Source organism: Limulus polyphemus, unplaced genomic scaffold (assembly GCF_000517525.1).
Source record: "Limulus polyphemus unplaced genomic scaffold, Limulus_polyphemus-2.1.2 Scaffold111, whole genome shotgun sequence".
Classification (NCBI taxonomy): Eukaryota; Metazoa; Arthropoda; class Merostomata; order Xiphosura; family Limulidae; genus Limulus; species Limulus polyphemus.
In genome coordinates, this window is record NW_013665721.1 from 972,828 (window position 1) to 991,633 (window position 18,806).

An 18,806-nucleotide genomic window follows, 5' to 3' on the forward strand; every position below is an offset into this window, starting at 1 on the left:
TAATCTCCTAGTGATCCTAATCTGCCACCTCTGAGTCTAGCGTTTCCTTGGCATTGGGGATAGGCCCCCTTTCTGTGGAGGACATCCAATCCCTCATATGCAGAGAGGTGGAGTCTTATATGAGGTCTGATTTTTCTTCTGTCAGCTCAGAACCTAAGCTTTTGGGGGATCAGAGATGGACTGGTGAGAATTTGGATTGCTTTTGCACCTAGTACATCAAATTTGTAATGTCTTAAGCATTTCTATTGTGGCTTATGACTCTTCTCTTTCTTTGTTGGGGAAAAGTCATTTGGCTGATTACTTAGTTTTTCGACCTTCACCAGGCATTGCTGTGCATGCTCAGAGATTTTTTGATCAATTGAGAGAGGGTGCTGCCATGCCTTAGCTTTCCATCACTTGGAGGCCCATATTTAGATTCTGAAAGGTTAGATCCTTACACAGTTTTTCATCTGTCCCTTACAACAATTTTGAATTTTTTATTTTCCTTGCAACTGTTGTCTGAGGCCTATCACAGGTATCCTGCTCAATTTTCAGAGGGTTTTAGTCATTTATTGACTTCTACTTTGGTACAGTTATCAGCTTTTGCTCTTTCCTTGGTCTCTTGGTTGGTTTGTTGCTGGGATCTTTTGGAGAGAGATGCCTTTCTTGAGGGTGGTTGACTTCCTTCTTCAACACTTAGAGATATCAGAGAAGCTTCTTTTCTCTGACATTTGATATTTGCAGGTATTCAAGATTCCATGGAATTTTGGGTGAATGTGACCCATCTCCTCTCATCACTTTTGACACTGGCCTCTTGCCTTTCCTGATCTTCTACCTGACAGTTTCCTGCATCTCCTGTTCAGGTTTCCAGTCCACCAGCATTGGCTCCACATTATCTCAGAACACAAAGAAGATCTGCCCTCATCATCTGGCATCCTCCGCTCATGTGGAGTACTGACAACGACAGCAGTGAGTATTCTATGAGGTTCAGTCCTGTAGGGGCTCAACTTAGATTGTTCGTTTCTCTATAGGAGACCTTTGCCTCTGATCAGTGGGTCATTTAGGTTCTTGTGAGTGGATTGGTCTTTCATTTCAGGTCTTCTCCTCTATTGTACATCATACCAGTTGTCTTTCCCCTCCCCAAGGATTGTCTTATATTTAGTCGTTGAGCACATGTCGTCCAGGATCTTCTACACAAAGAGGCCATAGAGCACATAGACGCCTATCTCAAGGGTTTTTATTCCTGTTTGTTTGTAGTACTGAAGAAGATGGGAAATTGGCAGCATGTCATCAACCTTTCTCATCTCAATAATTTCCTCCAGCCTTTTTGGTTTACCTGGAGTCATTTCTTTCCCTCTGGTGGCACTTTGCACCTGGTCTGTGGATGACAAAGTTCAATGTCACCAATGCCTATCTTCATATTCCAATTGCGGAGTCTTCACGTCGATATCTCCATTTTTTGCATGAGAGACAGGTTTTTCAGTTTTGTGCTCTACCTTTCAGCCTTGCATCTGTCGTATATGCCAGATAGTCATACTCTTTTCACATCATCTTAACTCATTGGGCATTCGCATTCACCATTATATGGACGACTGGCTTTTCTTGCTCCTTCCCACCACTTGGCAGAGCTTCACGCTCAATCTCTTTTATCTGAAGCTGTGAGAACTGGGTTTCTCATAAAAATAGAAGTATATTCTTACTCCCACACAGTATCTCATCAATTTAGGGATATTTTTCAATTCACGTCTCTGTTGTGCCCAATCTTCTCCTGTACGCCATGGAATGGGCCTTTCTTCTAGTGCAGTCATCTCCTTCTCCACCAGTGCGTGAGGTTGTATCTCTTTTGGGGATGTGGGCATCCTTGGAATCACTAATTCTTTTGGGTCAGGCCTACATGTATTCTCTTCAATGGTTGTTATGAGACCAATGGAACATTTGCATGGTTGTGCTGGATTGTCTGGTGACCCTATGGGCTTCCAGCTGACTCGATATTGACTAGTGGTTCAACAGGGACGAGGAGATTTTGTTGGGGAGATGGAATTTAAGGGCCTTTAGACAGAAGAGAAATCTTCTCTCCACATCACTCTCTTAGAGCTTTTAGCAGTTAAAAGAGCTATGTTAGGGTCTCTTGAATTGTTGTGAGGGAAGGTTGTAATGCTTCACTTGGACAATTCCACTGTTCTCCTTGTTTGTCATTTTCCAGGTGTTATGAATTTAGTGCCAATTAGTTATCTCATCCCACCAGAGTTCTTCACATGGAATGGATGCTTCATCCACAAGTTTTTTGTTTGATCTGTACTTGTCTTGGGATGCCTCAAATTGATGCCTTTGCCACTCACTGGAATGCCCAGCTCCTACCCTTTTGGTCTCCCATCCCTCACCCATGGACTTTGGGCATAGATTCTCTCAATCAGGATTGGACAAGTCTTTGCCTTTACGCATTCCCTCTGATTAATCTGTTATGCAAGGTTCTTACACTGATTCACTCCTGGTCCTGTCGAATTTTTCTGGTGGTACTATATTGGCCAGATCAGCCTTAGTTTCTACTTCTCTTTGACTTCCTCTCTGATCATCATTCTTATGTCAGCCTTGGTCAGACATTCTTCATCCAGTGATCATCATTCTTCGGTTTCATGCCTGGCTTTTCTGTGGTCCATTGCACAGTGTCAGGGATTGACCTCTCAGGTGGCATCGTTATTAATGTGGTCCATTATTTGGCCTTCTTTATTGGATGTTTATCAACAGAAATGGTTTAATCATTGTCAGTGGTCTCTTAAACATGGTTTTAGTGCCTCTCATCCCACTGTGCCACATGGTTCTTGATTTCTGACATGGTTATTTGACAAAGGTTTGGCACCTTCATCCATTTCTCTGTGTAAGGCAGTTTTGTCAGCTACTTTTAATTTTTCTGTGAAAGGAACCTACATTTTGTAAGTGCTTTCATGAGCTTTTGCTTGGTGTTTTAATCACAGGAGTTTGTATTTTCTGCCTTTTCCTTGGCAAAATTGACCTACAGTTATGCTACCCTTTAACACAGAATTCTCACTTCATCTTAGCATGACATACATCAAAGTACAATACACTGAAATTTCTGTGAATACCATCTCTTAACCACTCTCTCAAAGTCCATGTATTTGTCACACTTCCTGATTAGTAATAGTTTGTGGATAGTTTCAACTTTCAGGCAGTTTCTTGTGTCTGTGACTGTGCTGTGCACATTGTAAAAGACAATACGATGTTGTCAAAGCAAATTTCTACAATTACAATTAGCACACACTTTGATATATTGTATTCGGCATGCTCTGTTGGAGGTTAGGTAACCAGGTGCTTCAGGGGATTTCACTTTTGACACAGTTGACATCTTTAGTTACGCTTTCACGACATGTGACCACTTTCAAATTCCTTTTTTTAACCAGAATATGACCTAAGGAGGTCAAAATGTTTTTTCTTCTTTCCTGCATTAAATAAAAGTTTTCTATACCCATATTAGCCATTTGTTCTATATATAAATGACTTGTGCATAGTGGATTACAATTATATGATTAGAAAGGCAGGAGATTTTAATAATTGGTCAACAGATAGGTCAAAATTGGCAGTGGGGCAGAGCAAAAAAGCAGCAGGATGGCCCACCCTGCTATCATGCTTTAGATGTAACTCTACTTTCTGAGAGAATTTTGGAATTCAGGTAGACACCATCATAGTTAGTTAACAAATCCTGTTTGAATGTTGACTTTCTAACCAAATACTTTGTCGGACACTCTGTCTTGGGGTCTTGGTGCAATTTGACTTTGATGTATTATACTTCTAATTCCAAGAAAATGTGGAATTCTATCTGATGGCAACATAATTTTGTATCAGTTTCTACATCATAAGACATAATGTACCTACCCAGCTGATGAAATGGTGCATTCTGATTTTTGGAATTAAGAAATGTATATAAAATTGGCTATACTCATTATAATGCTAATTTTTAATTTCGCTCTAGGTAGGTAGCTTGCTTTGATCATCTATAAACATAAAAAAGACATGATTGAATAATGCTATATTTTGAGAGCTGTCACTTTTTTAAACTTTATATGACTGTTAGGAAAGGATCTTCTCCGTTTTTGTGTTTGGGGGGGTTGTTCTACACTCAGAATTCTGAAAGGTTCTATTATCTGTAGAAAAAAATATTAATGCAATGTTTAGAGTTAGATATTTCATTAATTTTCATTTCCTTATAAAATAAAGTCCTGTTTTTGTTTTAAAAATATAAAATTGTAAGTAGTCTGTTTTATATATGATACTTTAAATATGTATGAAAAATAAGTTTATGAGATAAACTGTTTGATATATAAATATTTCTTTTGAAATTCATTTTTAAAGAACCTGTACTGTCATAGCAAAAAGAGTATAAATCCATATTTTACTTTCTTTTAACTGCAGTTTCCTAAAAATCACCATAATAAATTACAAACTGTTGTGATCTTACATTTATTATATGTTTAATTTTGTAACTTGGATGTTATTTAAAGTAAACCTTACAAATGCACTAGATTTTTTAGTTGTTCTGGTAACATACACTTATATTTATCTGCCCACATTATTTGTGCTAGTTTGTTCAACTTACATGTGTATTAAAAAGGATGCTATTTTGATGTTCATGTAGAATTACAGCTGTCTGTGGAGATTACTATATTGGTGGTCGACAGTTTGATTCGTTGTCTGATCTGATTGGTTATTATACTAGCTGGTCTGACCTATTAAAAAAAGAGCGACTTGTACATCCTGTGGCACCTCCAGAGGTAACTATTTGGAAAAGTATAGTTGAGATACAAACACATTTTGCAAATATAGTTCAGGAAACAAAGTAACAGTTAATGGTTTGCTTTTCCAAAAGTGTTTATTCCAAGTTAGAATACTGTAATCATTTCAATGTTTTTTTTAGTTGTTTTTTTTTCTTCTGTGAGCTACTGTTAAGTTTTTATCATAAAACTTGTCTGTGCTGTCCTGAGACAAAGAAACAATGTTCTGCTTTAAACTCAGCACTTGTTACATAATGCTTGTCTTTTTTTTTTTACTTTTTTTCCAGCTCATTCATGAGAGGTCTTATAGTGTGTTTATTTCTCATATCTGAAATACAATATTTTGAAATGGATTACAACATTGACAAGTGTATAAAACATTATTTAAAATGTATTGGATTTGCAAAATTTGTTTACTATGTCATCTAATAATAGAACCTGGCTTGATTTTTAATGTTGGTGCTATAGTAGCTGACCTTGTATCAGTCAGTTGGTTCAGATATTATTGAAACAAATCTTCAGGACCAATTTGTTTACTATGTCATCTAATAATAGAACCTGGCTTGATTTTTAATGTTGGTGCTATAGTAGCTGACCTTGTATCAGTCAGTTGGTTCAGATATTATTGAAACAAATCTTCAGGACCAATTTGTTTGAAGAATTTTATGAAAGAGTAAAGAGACACTGTCAACTGAATTCAATCATTATTAAAAAGTAAAGTAAAAAAGCTCATTCTTAAAGCATTTTATAAAGATGATCATGTTAGACAGAACTTGGATTTAGAATTTTTTTTTTTGTAGCCTGTAATATTACTATTTTAGATGTATTACATTTGGAAGTAATGTATATTTGAAAATAAACCATACTGTCTGTTTGGTTTTAATTAAAATTATGTGAGTCAAATTTGTCAAAGACCTCAGTTTTCTAAACTAAAAACTGTGTGTTTTGTTTCTGTGATTATAAACTTTAATTGATTTTCTTCATAATTATTTTGGTTAATGTTATTCAACTTTCATAAAGGATGTGCAAGAGATGTGATTTATTAGCTAGCTAAAAATAGATGTGTAAGCTAAACTGAGCTTTAATAATTTTGTTGGTAAGGTTTTGAAATGTATTCTGCTGAGTGCTGATAGTTTAGGTTAGTAAATACTCATTAAATCATTATGAGATGATATGGTTTTAATGGAAGAAACCTTCAACATTTATGAATAACATTTCTATCCTTGCAGCCTGTAAATGATAGAAAAAGAGTTGTTGCAGTATTGCCCTATAGCAAAATGCCTGACACAGATGAAATCAGGTACGTACCATAATTCAAGGTTATACAAGAGTTTGTGTTATCTTCAGATTTTTACTTTTAGAAATTATTTATTTCAGTGGTCACTTGTCTTTTTGTTCTGTTCAAGAATATTTAAAAATTCAAAATAAAGGTATAAAGGAATGTGAAAAAAACAAACAAACCACTATTTCATTAAAGTTAATGACAAGATTAACATGTAATTTTATAACATTTAGTTAACACTAACAGTTGTCATAAATTGATTTAATAAATTTCCATTTTGATGAAAGTTTACAGATTAAAATATTTATATAATAAAAAAATGATGATTATAAATACCACAGAAAAGTGGCTCTAATATATGATTGAAATTAAGCAGTGTTACATGTAAGTTGATGTTATAGTTTGCTATTTTAATAATTTTCAAGTAAAATGAAAACAAAAATATTTTATTAAAAACGAACTGTGATTTGTTTTGTAAGCTAGAAATGTTTAGCATAGAATTATGCAAGGTCGTATTCATTAACAGGGTTTTAAAAAGAGTTTTCACAGTAAGCAGTGTTAATAGTTAAAGAGGATCAAGGTAAATGAAGCCTCTTTGGATGAAATATGTGTTAAAAATATAACAGTCCTGATACTAATGTGTTATGACAAGTATAATTAATTATAATCATACTTCACCATCTTGTGAAAGGCATTCACATCACAACAATAGCATGTTTTATTTATTTTTGTATCATCAAAATTGTATTAAGAATTTAATTTCAAGTTCTGCAATAAGGAGTTTTACTTGTTTTCATATCATTGAAACAGTATGCAGTCCATCATGTTTGTCAGTAGTCAGTCTTAACTGAGAGAAATAAACCAGTCAAATAATGCTTCCTAACAGTGATCAACCAATTTTTGTTGATGGCAAAAGGTAAATTTAGCCTTGTAGTATGTTTCTAATAAAAGGTTTATTTTATGTTTTTATTAGCATCACAAAGTTTAAAGTTAGAGTGATATATTTTGGTAACTCAGTAACCAAATATTTTAATTCAGCATTCATTCTTTGTTGTTCCAAATGTGAAGAATTACTATTTACATTTATAGTTTTCAGAAAGGAGATATATTCACTATACATAATGATATTGGTGATGGCTGGCTATGGGCAACTCTTCACAGAACACAAGAAAGTGGTTTAATATTTGAGGAACTTGTAGAAGAATTGGTAAGTTTAAAACTTTGTCAGTCTTTGATGAAGCTCTCATAAATGGTTACTTAATGCATGTGAGAGTGATGTTAATAATGTTATGTTTTGTTAAATTACAACTATTTCAGCTGTTCATGAAGACAGAAAGTTGATTAGTTACTTAATGCATGTATTTCATTTATTTTTTATCTAGCTACTGAATTATAAGCATGTTGTTAATGTACCAGTGGGAATACGTAAGGTTCTAGGAAAAATATACGGGTCCATTTACCAGTGTATTAAACTCTGTGAACAAGAGTGAATATTAGAATGTGTAATTTACCTTGCTTAGAGAAACAAAAATGGGCCAAGCACAGCCCAGTAGTTAGCTTGGCAAACTGTGTATCTGAGGTTCTGTAGGTTGCCTTAGTTACTGGCAAAAAACAAAAAACGATTTGTATTCTGCAATTTGAGGATATGGGTGTAAGAGTGTTTGTCAAATCCCCCTATTTGATTAGAATAGCCCAAGAGTTGGTTGTTTATGATGTTGACTGGCTACCTTCCCTTTAAACTATTACTTCAAAATTGGGGAAGACTAGAGAAGATAAACATGTGTAGCATTGCAAGAAATTTCACAAAACAGAAATGAGAAGCTGGTTCGTTTTCTTTTAGATTTTCATTTTGATTATTCAATTACTAACAGTGATGTCTCTAAACATGAATGGTAAAAAAATTTGATTTCATCACATTCAGCGGTAATTTCGTTTGGTTTATTTTTTTTTTAAATATATTTTGTTATTGGATTAAGTTACGATCGCATAATGTGTAACATTTCTAATATTCATTTTTATACATATTTCTCAATTATTTAAAATGGATTTTTCTTCTAAGCATTTACTTAAATTAATGGTTAAAAGTCAGAATCATTTGACCTCTAAGAATCATAATACAAACATAAATGGATGTGCATTCAAAGCTGTTCATTTAAATTAAAACAGTAAAAATTGACTGTAAAAAATGTGTACATATATAATAAATACACATACCCAATTTGCTACCTTATGAAATTTGACAAATAAAACACCTGGTTAGGGAAATAAATCCCTATGAGGTGTAAAATTATATAGATACATCTGTTAAACTATGCCAATAAAACAAATTCATATGTTAAAAGAATGATATTACCGATCTAACATTCAAAATTACCATTATAATTCTTGTTTCTTAAAGGGCTACAACTTTTTGAAGTGTAATGTCAACTGCATTTACTTAGATCTTCATGATTTTTGATACTTATTTCTAGCATTATTTGACTAATGTCATATTTTGAAGGGAGAAGTGTCACTGTCGACACACCTTGTATTATACTTTGCACTGAGTTAAGTGCTGCAGTTTGAAATTTGAGTTACCTACTATCGTATGAAGATGCTAAACATAAAAGTGCAAACTAAATCCTATGGATTTTAAAATATAAATGATGTAGTTTAATATAGTTTTTTTTCTATCATCTATATTCCTAAATAAAAAAAAGAATCTCTAAGAAAAATGTAGTTGATAACAAAATTATATTTTAAAAAGGTTAATAAAAAACATTGGAATAGAAAGCATGGCTGTGGTGTAATCTAAAGAGCCGAGTGAAAATAAATGTACCATTTATTGAGGGAATTTGGTGTACATGCTATGTCCTTTGAGTGAATAAATTGCACTTGTATTTATTGTTTAAGAAATGAAACTTCTTGATATCACATTTACAAATAATTTTGGTTCTGACAATTTTAGTATTCTGTAATGTTTATTTTTCTTAGGAGGAAAATGTTGATGCTAATGAAATCTACCCTTGGTTTCATGGAAATATTACTAAAGAAGCTGCTGTTGAAAAACTTGCAAAAAGTATGTTTCTTTTTCTTTGTTAATGTTCATTTAAACAAATCTCAGTAGAAGTTTTAGTTCACCATGATATTGGTGTATAGTTTTAATTTATGAAAATGTGGCAAAAGTAACGACTTAGTCAGTCTTGACTACCATATTTGTACTCTGTAGGAAAGAAGCTTGCCAGTTTTTTGTATTCTTAATGTATCTTTTACTAGATATAGACATATTTAAAATTGTTTTAAATTTTTACTGCAGTTTTCTTGAAGAAACTGCTTTCAGAAATTTATAACAGATAACTTGTAGGTATCAACCTAAAATTAAATAAAAAGTAAGTTTTGTTTAAATGTGATTGTGCAGTAACTTCAAAACATTAAACATTCATCTCTTTAACAACATTTAACCTGAATTAAGACATAGAACACAGAAAAATTTGGTGAAGTTGCACAATTGAATATTGAGGCTTATAAAGTAGTTATATTATTGTTGACAGTTCATAACACATTTAACCTATCATTACTTTTCATTATCAGGAAACTTCTTTCCCAACAATTTTAATTTTTCTCCTTATACAGGCTGTTTGTATTAATTTTACTAATTGCTGACACTTCATTAGCCCTGTCATAATAGAGCAGTGCTTCTCAATTGAGGTTACACAGAACTCTCGGGTTACTCGACAGATATTCAGGGGTTCCATGGGGTATTGGGGTTGCACAAGATGCTGTGGAATGCAAGAGTTCCACATATTCTAATGCGTAAATACATACTAGTCACATAATTGTAATCTGACTACATCATATTTCTTTATTAGTATAGTGGTTTTCATAACGACATAACACTACCTTGTTTTAAGTTACTGAGCGAGACTAGGTACAGACAGTTGCTAGTATTGCAGTAACTTTTTGTAATGAATTATGTGAAGGACACAAATTTGATGCCAGAAGAGTTCCATAGGTTCAAAAAGGTTGAGAACCACTGTGATAGTGTGTGAAACTTTTGCAACCCTTACCTAACTTTAAATATTTTTCCTGTTCTGCTTAGTAATCAACTGCATGTGTGTATGTAGAAAAAAGTGATGTTGAGGAGAGGATTAAAATATTAAATGCCAGTTGCAGAATAATTAAGAGTGAACTATAATCAAAATATGGACAGGAAAATAATGAGTAGAGTGTTTAAATATACATTTCTCCTAATAATGTTCACAAACTTATAGTTTATATTTATCGTGGCCACTGCTATTTCAATAAGCTAGAAGGCATAAACTACTTTTTTTCTAGTTTTTACTGAAACGTTTATTTTATAAATACTAGATTTCATTATCCTTTATTCATTATTCATGTTTCAAAAAAGTAATTATTGTTTTGTAAGTTCTTTCTTGCGTCACGTTAAGCTAGTTGTTAAATTGTTATTTAATTTAATTAACGCTGATTTTGATATGCTTTATAAGTTAATATTTGTAACAAAAATTTGTTCAATCCTGTAACTCAACAATTATGTGATGATTTTCTGTTTAACGGATACCTCATTTTGGTTTAAATTTCTCATGATTGAATTTCCTGAAGTGGGACCAGGCAGCTTTCTAGTAAGGCCTTCTGATAACTCTCCTGGGAATTATTCTTTGTTTTTCCACATCAACAATACCATTCAGAGGTTTCGCATAGAACACAGAGGAAACAGATATTTAATGGGAGGAAGATGCTTTGACAGGTAAAAAAGTTGACTTTTGTATTGGTTTTGTATCTCACAATGATATGGTAATGAAATACTAACTCTGTGTGTGGAAGTATGAGCTTTTTATCAAATAAACATTTATACTGCATAATAATAATAATTATCCCCCTATTTTCTTTTAGTTTAAGCTTACAAATGAGCTGATTATCAGGTTTGTAGATAAATTTCTTAAATTTTAAAAACGATTGAATTTCATATTTTCCTAAAAGTTACAGCATACCACTCAACTAATACATAACCATATTTGACGTTTTCAAATGGTTACAACAAATGAAATAAAAACTTGTATCATAAAAGTAAAGATTTTCATAGAGTTCATATTTGTTTATAGAAATTAACATATGCCTTAAATGGATATAAATTTTGATTTATTTTTATTTTTGACTAGAAGATTGCAAGATAAAATAAAGCTTATTGATATGATAGATTATGTATGTATCTATTCATTAGAAATTATTTGTGTAACTATAACTATGATTTGTGTAGGTTTCGCCTTAGACTTTCCTCTTTATTTATGTATCTCAAAAGAATGATACTCCTGCCACTTAGATAATGTTGCTACTTTTTTACTTACAAGCAGGATAATAACATTATTCTAACATTATATATTTTCCTAGTTTAGTAGTTTCTTTGTCTTTTGGACAACTGACAGTATTGTTTTAAAACTCAATCTTATCGTGTAAATAATTTTCTTTTTTTTTATTACTAATAGAAAAAGAACACTTTCCACTTTTTAGTGATGAAACTGAATATAATAACATAATAATAAGGTGTTTTCTAGTTAGCCAGTTAAGTTAAACTTGATAGACACAAACTGTAAGAGTGAAATTTACAGACATCTGTACTTGAAGAAGGCCAGAAATGATAATTCAAACAACTATAACATTTGGATGTAGCATAAAAGCTTCTGAGCTTGGTCTCCTTTAGACCAAAATATGTGATTTTGATAACCATTACAAGTTACAAATATCCTTCAAATTGTTTGAAATTAAAAAGTTTAGATAAGATTTTACATATTTGTTCTTTGTTACTTATAAATAAATTTGCATCATTTGACATCTCATAGTTATTTATCTGTTGATTCATATATTTATGTTTCTGTATCTCTACAGCTTGGAGGCAGTCATTAACAGATATAAAAGTGAGCAGATAGTTGAAGGACACACCTTAGGTGATCCAGTTTTAAAGGTAAGTTTTGCCATGTGATAATACACTAGATTAAAATACAAAGTTTTCAACTTAATATAGAACTTGGTTAAATGACTGAGGAATCTGCATGTATTACTCATGAATTCCTTTTCAAAACAATTGTTCACACATCCTCACATAAATCATAATTATAGAAAGCTTGGGTTGAAAGTTAAAGACACATTAACAGTTTAGAAAAAATATAATGTGAAGCTAAAGTACGTTAAGAATGCTACTGTCAGTTGGTGCTAAACATGTTAATCTCACCACTTTTGTTTTTGCTTGTGGCATCAGAAAGAGTTAATATTTTGGTTTAGCATTGTCATTAAAGACTCGTGCATGATACTGAAAAAACCAAGTAAGATAAAAAAAAGTAGAGTAATTATAAATAAACCCAAAGAGAAACCAAATGATTAATGTACCATATTTTACTGTCCTCAAAGTAGTTCACCAGAATTTGGATTCCAGAGTTTCATTTAATATGATTGCACTTTTAATGTTCTAGAAATTTTTCCAGTGTTTATGCTTTCACTGACATTCACAACAAAATTGTGCTTACAAGCATTTTAGGTGAGCAAGTTGTGATGCACTTTTCTACTTACAATAGATTATTGCATTGGTATTTATTCTTACTAACTTAAGTAATATACTTTATCAAACTCACCTAAACGCCTTGGATAATTTATAAAGCAAGCATATTTAATTAGATCCTGATGGTAAATTTGGAAGCCATCATCTACTATCATTTGATCTGTAATCATAATGTATAGTTCTTTTATTCATTGTATAAGGGTGAAATAGCTCAAGATTTTTACTTTTATTGCACATACTTTCAGACACCATGTGAATCACGAGGATTAAGCAAAGCTCAAGAAGTTCAACGAAAATCCCAAGACATTTATGCCACTCTGAGAGAAAACCGAGAGTCTGGAGCAGCTAAACGGAACAAGGATATTCGCATGACTGGTTATCTAAATAAAAAAAGTAAGTGAAAAAATATTTCAGTTCTTTATGATACTTTTTATTATTATTGATGCACATTTTTATGTAATAGTTTTTAAATTTTTGTTACATTACTGCTATAGAACAGTGGCATGACATACTAGGATTCTAGTAGCTTTCTTGAAGATGTCAAAAGTAAGTGAGAAAGATTTGAACCTGTGGCCTGGCTTGCAACTATCTTAACCAGCAAAACTATTGTGTTTCAAGTGCAACATGTTTCAGATTTCAATCTACAAGTCAGTAAAGTAGAAAACTGAGGTTTGTAGCATATGAGTATCTATCTGGTATAAAGCAGGTTTGAATCCAAGTGATTGTGTGGTAAAAATGTTCTAAAAATTTACATTTTTATTGAAATTTTTATATAGAATTGAAATTTATTTATGAACTTTAGGTCAAAGCAACAAAAAATGGAAAAACCTTTACTTTGAACTACAAGCTAAGGAACAACAACTAATCTACTATGAAAACCCCAAAGTAGGTGATTTGAAATTATATTTTACATTTGGCTCAAAACAATTACTACTATAAAACAATTATTAGAGATTTTATATTATACGAAACATGGTTATTCTCATATTAGCATTCTTTAAAAATCATCTTCTATATTCTTAATGTATTAACTAGTCCATTAAGACTTCAAGTTTGTCTCAACAGTACGTGTTCAAGGCACTGTATACATTTTAATGCATGTTTTAATTGTATTATATAAAGCTATAAAGTTATTTTTCCTTGTCACTCTACTTGAGATTTTGTGGGTTTTATGTTAGGTGTCATAATGCTTTGGAGGAATAATGTTTCCCCTACAATAAGTTCTTTCTTTTAGGGGCATTAGGAATACTTGAGTACAAAAAAAAGGAGGTTCATCCTTTAAGTTTTTGTTTTTCATGGATTATAAACTTAATGTTTTCAAATATCCTCTTTGGGAATTTTTAAGGTTATACTTAGCACATAGTTACCTGATCTTCACAAAAACAAGAACATAGAAAGCAGAAGGGCAAGTATAATGATTTTTACTGGTGGTATGAGAGAGACAAAACTCATTGTAAAGTTGAAGCAAAAATAAATGCACTATAAACTGAAGAAAACTTTAAGATTAAAAGCTGATTTTCAAAGTGAAGGAGTATTGTATTGTGATGAAATTAGAGAAAAAAAACCTAATGAACTGTATTTAAAAGTTAAGTGCCCTTAGAGGCCAAAATTAATTTCACTTGACTGTGCCCAAACTATATTCACAATATATATCAACTCTGTAGCTGACTAATCAGAAAATGGATACCAGAATGTGGAAATATTTGTACTTCATGTGACTGTTGCAAAGTATCTTCCAAACACAAGGTCAAATAGGACACAATGCAACTATCCCTTGAGACAGTAGACAAGTTCCTTTACTGATCAAGTTACAAAAAGTACTATGTCATGTCAAATCTAGCATCTGGCCTCAAGTGGAATTAGAATTTTCTAAATCAGAACTTTAAAAAATTCAAAAGTATTGTAGACATAAAATGTAAATTATAGAAGGATAAGGTATTAAGTTAATTATTTAGTATTTGCATACTTCACTAATGATTAACCCAGAAGTTAAAAGATCAATTAAATTTTGTCCTTTGAATAACTGCTAATATTTTGGAAAAATTTGCTTATTGAATAGTTAATTAGTTTTGTCTTTTCTTTATCATTCTATAGAATTAATATTGAGTATTGAAAACTTTCATTACTTTTTTATCTTTTATCAAATGGTGCTTATTCACAGTAGTGTTTGTGTGGACACTTTCGTTCATTTTATTATAATTAAATTATTGACAGATGTTTTAATTTGTCAAATGAAGAGCTATTAAAATTTTATTTTTTAAACCATTTTCTTAAAATGTGGCTGTATGTGAAATTATACTTTAAAAAAAACAATTTCTTAATTTTAGGTATCTTTTATATTGAGGCATTAACTTGGTTATTTGCTGGGAAACTTATTTTCAATACCATGTTTTTTCCTTAAAGCGAACAAAACCTAAGGGATTGATTGACCTTAGCTACACCTATTTATACATGGTACATGATAGTTTATTTGAAAGGTGAGTAGTAATTTGACTTGTTCATAAGAATTTATTTTTTAGGCACTTGTAATAAGTTTTAAACAGATGCAGACTTTCAAGCATGTCATTCAGTAATTACCTGTTGATGCTGTTAAAGATACATTCATCTTGAACAAGAAAACATGAAATGTATTTATGCTAACTAATCTGTTGTGGGGCCCTTTATAAACCCTAATTAAATAAGAAATTTGTTCCCTCTCACAAAATTTTAAATTCTTCATATTAAGGATCTTCAAGGATAATGTTGTATATTTTTTCATTTCAAGCCATTCCCAGTAACAAATTTATGAAAATGTGTGTACTCATTCAAAATGCAAACAATGTACACATGACTGAAAACAGAGGATGATTGACTCCCCAATTTTCAGTTATGAATACTTTAATGTTCAGCATAACCTAAAAATGTTTTCAGTAGTTTCAATTCTTTGGAGTATATTTTGGATGTTACTTTTTAGCAAATTGTTTTTTATTATGCTTCAAAACAATCTTTGAGTTTAAAAGATTTTTTTTTAATAAGTCAAAGCACCAAACAGCACAAGCTGAACATTTATACAAAGCAGATTGTGAAATAATGCTTAGACTGTAAGCAACATTGTTTTGGAAGTTTTTAGAAACATTTCGACAACACATTGTTTCTCGTCACTCCTTTTAAATTTTACCAGTCAAAAAAAGTAGGTAAAATTTCAGCTGGAATGATTAAAATTTTTTTGATAGAAATACTAAATGATAAACTTTTAAAACTGTTATAGACAGTTTCTAGAATAGAATATTTTGACAATGTATGAAATTACAAAGTCATGCTTATCTCAAATAATATTTGTAGCCTTAACTATTAAGTTGTCATAATGAATGGACAGTATGTTAATTTATCCAGGGCAAAAAGGTTTTGCAATTTAATGAAAAAAAAATTAATGATATTTTATGAGCCTGTTAAAGAGTTGATTCTCAAGAGTAATGAATAATTTTATCAAGGGTGTATACATTAGGTCTTCCTCTGTTTTATTTCATAAGAAAAATAAAATCATGTAATGATTAATGAACATTGACTCATCAGTTGAGTATACTCACTAGTTACAATATTTCCAAAACATACTTACCTCCACTGATACTTATAGCTATTACTCGACCACCAAGGTTTCTTTTTTGCCCATCTAAGCATTGGTTGAGACTGTCAGTGATCTTATTTGTGTGAAATTGAGACATATATTTGGATCTGTGGTGGTCCTCTGGGGTGCCCCCTGAGGCTGCAATTTAGTGCGCTCCTCGACATTTTGGAGAGTCTTTCAATTCGCTTTTTCCTGTACCTTCTTTTAGTCTTTTGGAGTTTCAGCCCTCCTGTGGGATAATGGTAATTTTATGGACTCGCAGCACTGGGGTCCGGGGTTTGATTCCCTAGAATGGATGAGGCAGATGGCCGGAAGTTGCTTTGCTCTAACAAAACAACTTACTTTACTTCCAGAAATGCTGTTTCAATCAATGGTAAGCAACACAGTGTTTAAATAACTTTGGGATAAGCTGCCTTTGATTTGTTTTTCTTCTGTTGGTTTTTCGAGAGTGTGAGGTTTTGGGCTTTTTCCTGGTGGCTTTTGAGCCTGCAACTTACTTGATGGCTGAAAAGTCTGGGAGCAAAATTTTTCTCCATACATGGATATAGTGGTTCATGCTGGAAGGTTTACTTCTTAGTTATGTGAATGGACAGTTAGGCTAGATCTGACACATTGTCGGAACTTCGTGATTTAGCTGATGTCAACCCCTCATTATATTGGTACTCAGAATAGATTCTGTTTATATCCAAGGTTTCCACTGCTTAGCCGGATCACCAGCAGCATCGGAGATTATTGTATACTTTCAGGAGATGTGGGGGTTCAGTTCCAAGAATTTCTGGATGTGTGTTAACCTTATCCATGGGTCCAGGAGCTCTACAGGTTCTTGGCTCACAATTAGTCGTTCAGTTTACATGTTCCCCACTTTTATCCACCCAATCTTTTGGGTTTCCATCTCCCATGGTTCATCAGAACTTGTAACTTAGTTCTATGGTTATCTGAGTTTGGTTGGTCTGGGGGTAGTGAGAGAGTCGGGCTTTGTTCTTCAGAGTTTTTATTGCTATAAGTTGTTGGGCCTATGCAGACAGGAGATTGGTGTCCGGTCATCGATCTTCCTTGTCTATATCAATGCCTAGATTCTTCAAGGTTCACAAGATATTAATTTCTCAACCTGTTTTAATTTTTTTACTGGGATTGTAGATGTCCAACTTGGTTGTAGTCAGCTACTATCTGCACTTTGCCTTAGCAGTGGAGTTTCACCACTCTTGACATTTGTAGTGTGCAAGGGTCAGGTACTGCAGTTCCAGGTTTTTCCATTTGGACTTGCATAGGCTTCACATGGGTTCTGCCATATTGCGTGAGTTTCTTTTTTCTCGTCCCCTTCATTCCATGACTGGATACTACTGGCACCATCTCGTCAATTGTTAGATCATCACATCCTGATTTTACTTTCAGATACAACCCAGGCAGGCTTCCCTTTTCGGGAATTTGACATATATTCTTGCTCCAATTTAATATGTCATCAGTCTGGGTATTTTTATTTTTCATTTTATCTCTCAGTTGGGCTCAGCAGTTTCCCATCCTGCTCAATGTTATAGAACAGTTGCCTCACCTCTCCTTCTCCAATTGCATGGATGGTTCTTTCTCTTCTGGGAATGTTGGCATCACTTGAATCCTTAGTGTCTTTGGGACAAGAATACAAGTGATCCTTTTATTTGTCTTTAAGCGATCAAGGATCATACACATCTATTTACTGGTTTACCCTAGTTTCCTTAGTCAGGATCTTTCTTTGATCTTGAGGGGTTGTTAAGTGGGGACACTACTATGATTTGGGTTTCTTTACTGCCACCTCATCCAGAGTTCCATTCTCTTCATGAATACCTTGCTTCAAGTATGGGATGCATATACCAACAGTCAGTAATTCCAGAGTCTATGCACAGATGATGAAGATTCCGTACACAATGTTTTCGTCCTTCTTGCTCTTCAATAGGCAAGGCCTCATGGTCTGGTCTTCTTAAGAAGTAAATTATCAGGCTTCCCTCTGACTATTCCGTGGTGGTGTCTTATGTTTCTCAACATGGAGGTATGTGGTCTAAGGCTCCTTTTTTTTTTACCTCCTTTCTCGGGACTAATCCTATCTTATCACCCTTCTAGTTTCCCATGTTCCATGGGTGATGCCTGTGGTAGCAGGTCTATTGTCTCCATCCAAACAGATTTTCCCAACAGAATAGATTTTGCATAGCAAGGTTTTATTGGATTGGTCTTCATTTTACAACTCTAACTGGTGGGTTGGTCCCTCATTGATCATCCAACTACTGGCAACTTGGTCTCCAGTTCCTCATCTTTGGGCTTTGGCAATAGCTGCTTTCCATCTGGACAGGATGGGATTACCACTCTAAACCTTCTCTCCACTTCATATGTTACCCAGGATAAGAAATATGATTTGTTCCAACCCATTGTCAGATCATATTGATAGCACCAGATTGTCTTCTACACTCGAGTTTCTGCTTCTGCAGTCCCTTAAGGTGTGTCCAACTCTTCCACTTCTTTTTAGACTCGTGCTGTGGAGGCAGCCATGATATGATATGGTACATCTGGCTATCCAGAAGCTAAAGCTTCTGCCATATCTGTCTCAGTTTCTGCTTACTCCAAAAGACACTTTTGTCAATGGTA

The 18,806-nt window shown here is 33.1% G+C and overlaps 1 protein-coding gene across 2 annotated transcripts in view; it reads left to right on the top strand.

The window, feature by feature from the left end:
- LOC106471342 (ras GTPase-activating protein 1-like) overlaps window positions 1-18,806 on the top strand; it is a 63,805-nt gene that overhangs the window by 13,836 nt on the left and 31,163 nt on the right. For both annotated transcript variants that reach the window (XM_022400792.1, XM_013931945.2), the window contains exons 3-11: window positions 4,628-4,763; window positions 5,993-6,063; window positions 7,135-7,252; window positions 9,019-9,103; window positions 10,645-10,789; window positions 11,926-12,001; window positions 12,838-12,985; window positions 13,395-13,477; window positions 14,996-15,069. In XM_022400792.1, the coding sequence (XP_022256500.1) occupies window positions 4,628-4,763; window positions 5,993-6,063; window positions 7,135-7,252; window positions 9,019-9,103; window positions 10,645-10,789; window positions 11,926-12,001; window positions 12,838-12,985; window positions 13,395-13,477; window positions 14,996-15,069 (936 nt within the window). The remainder of the gene's footprint in view (window positions 1-4,627; window positions 4,764-5,992; window positions 6,064-7,134; window positions 7,253-9,018; window positions 9,104-10,644; window positions 10,790-11,925; window positions 12,002-12,837; window positions 12,986-13,394; window positions 13,478-14,995; window positions 15,070-18,806) is intronic.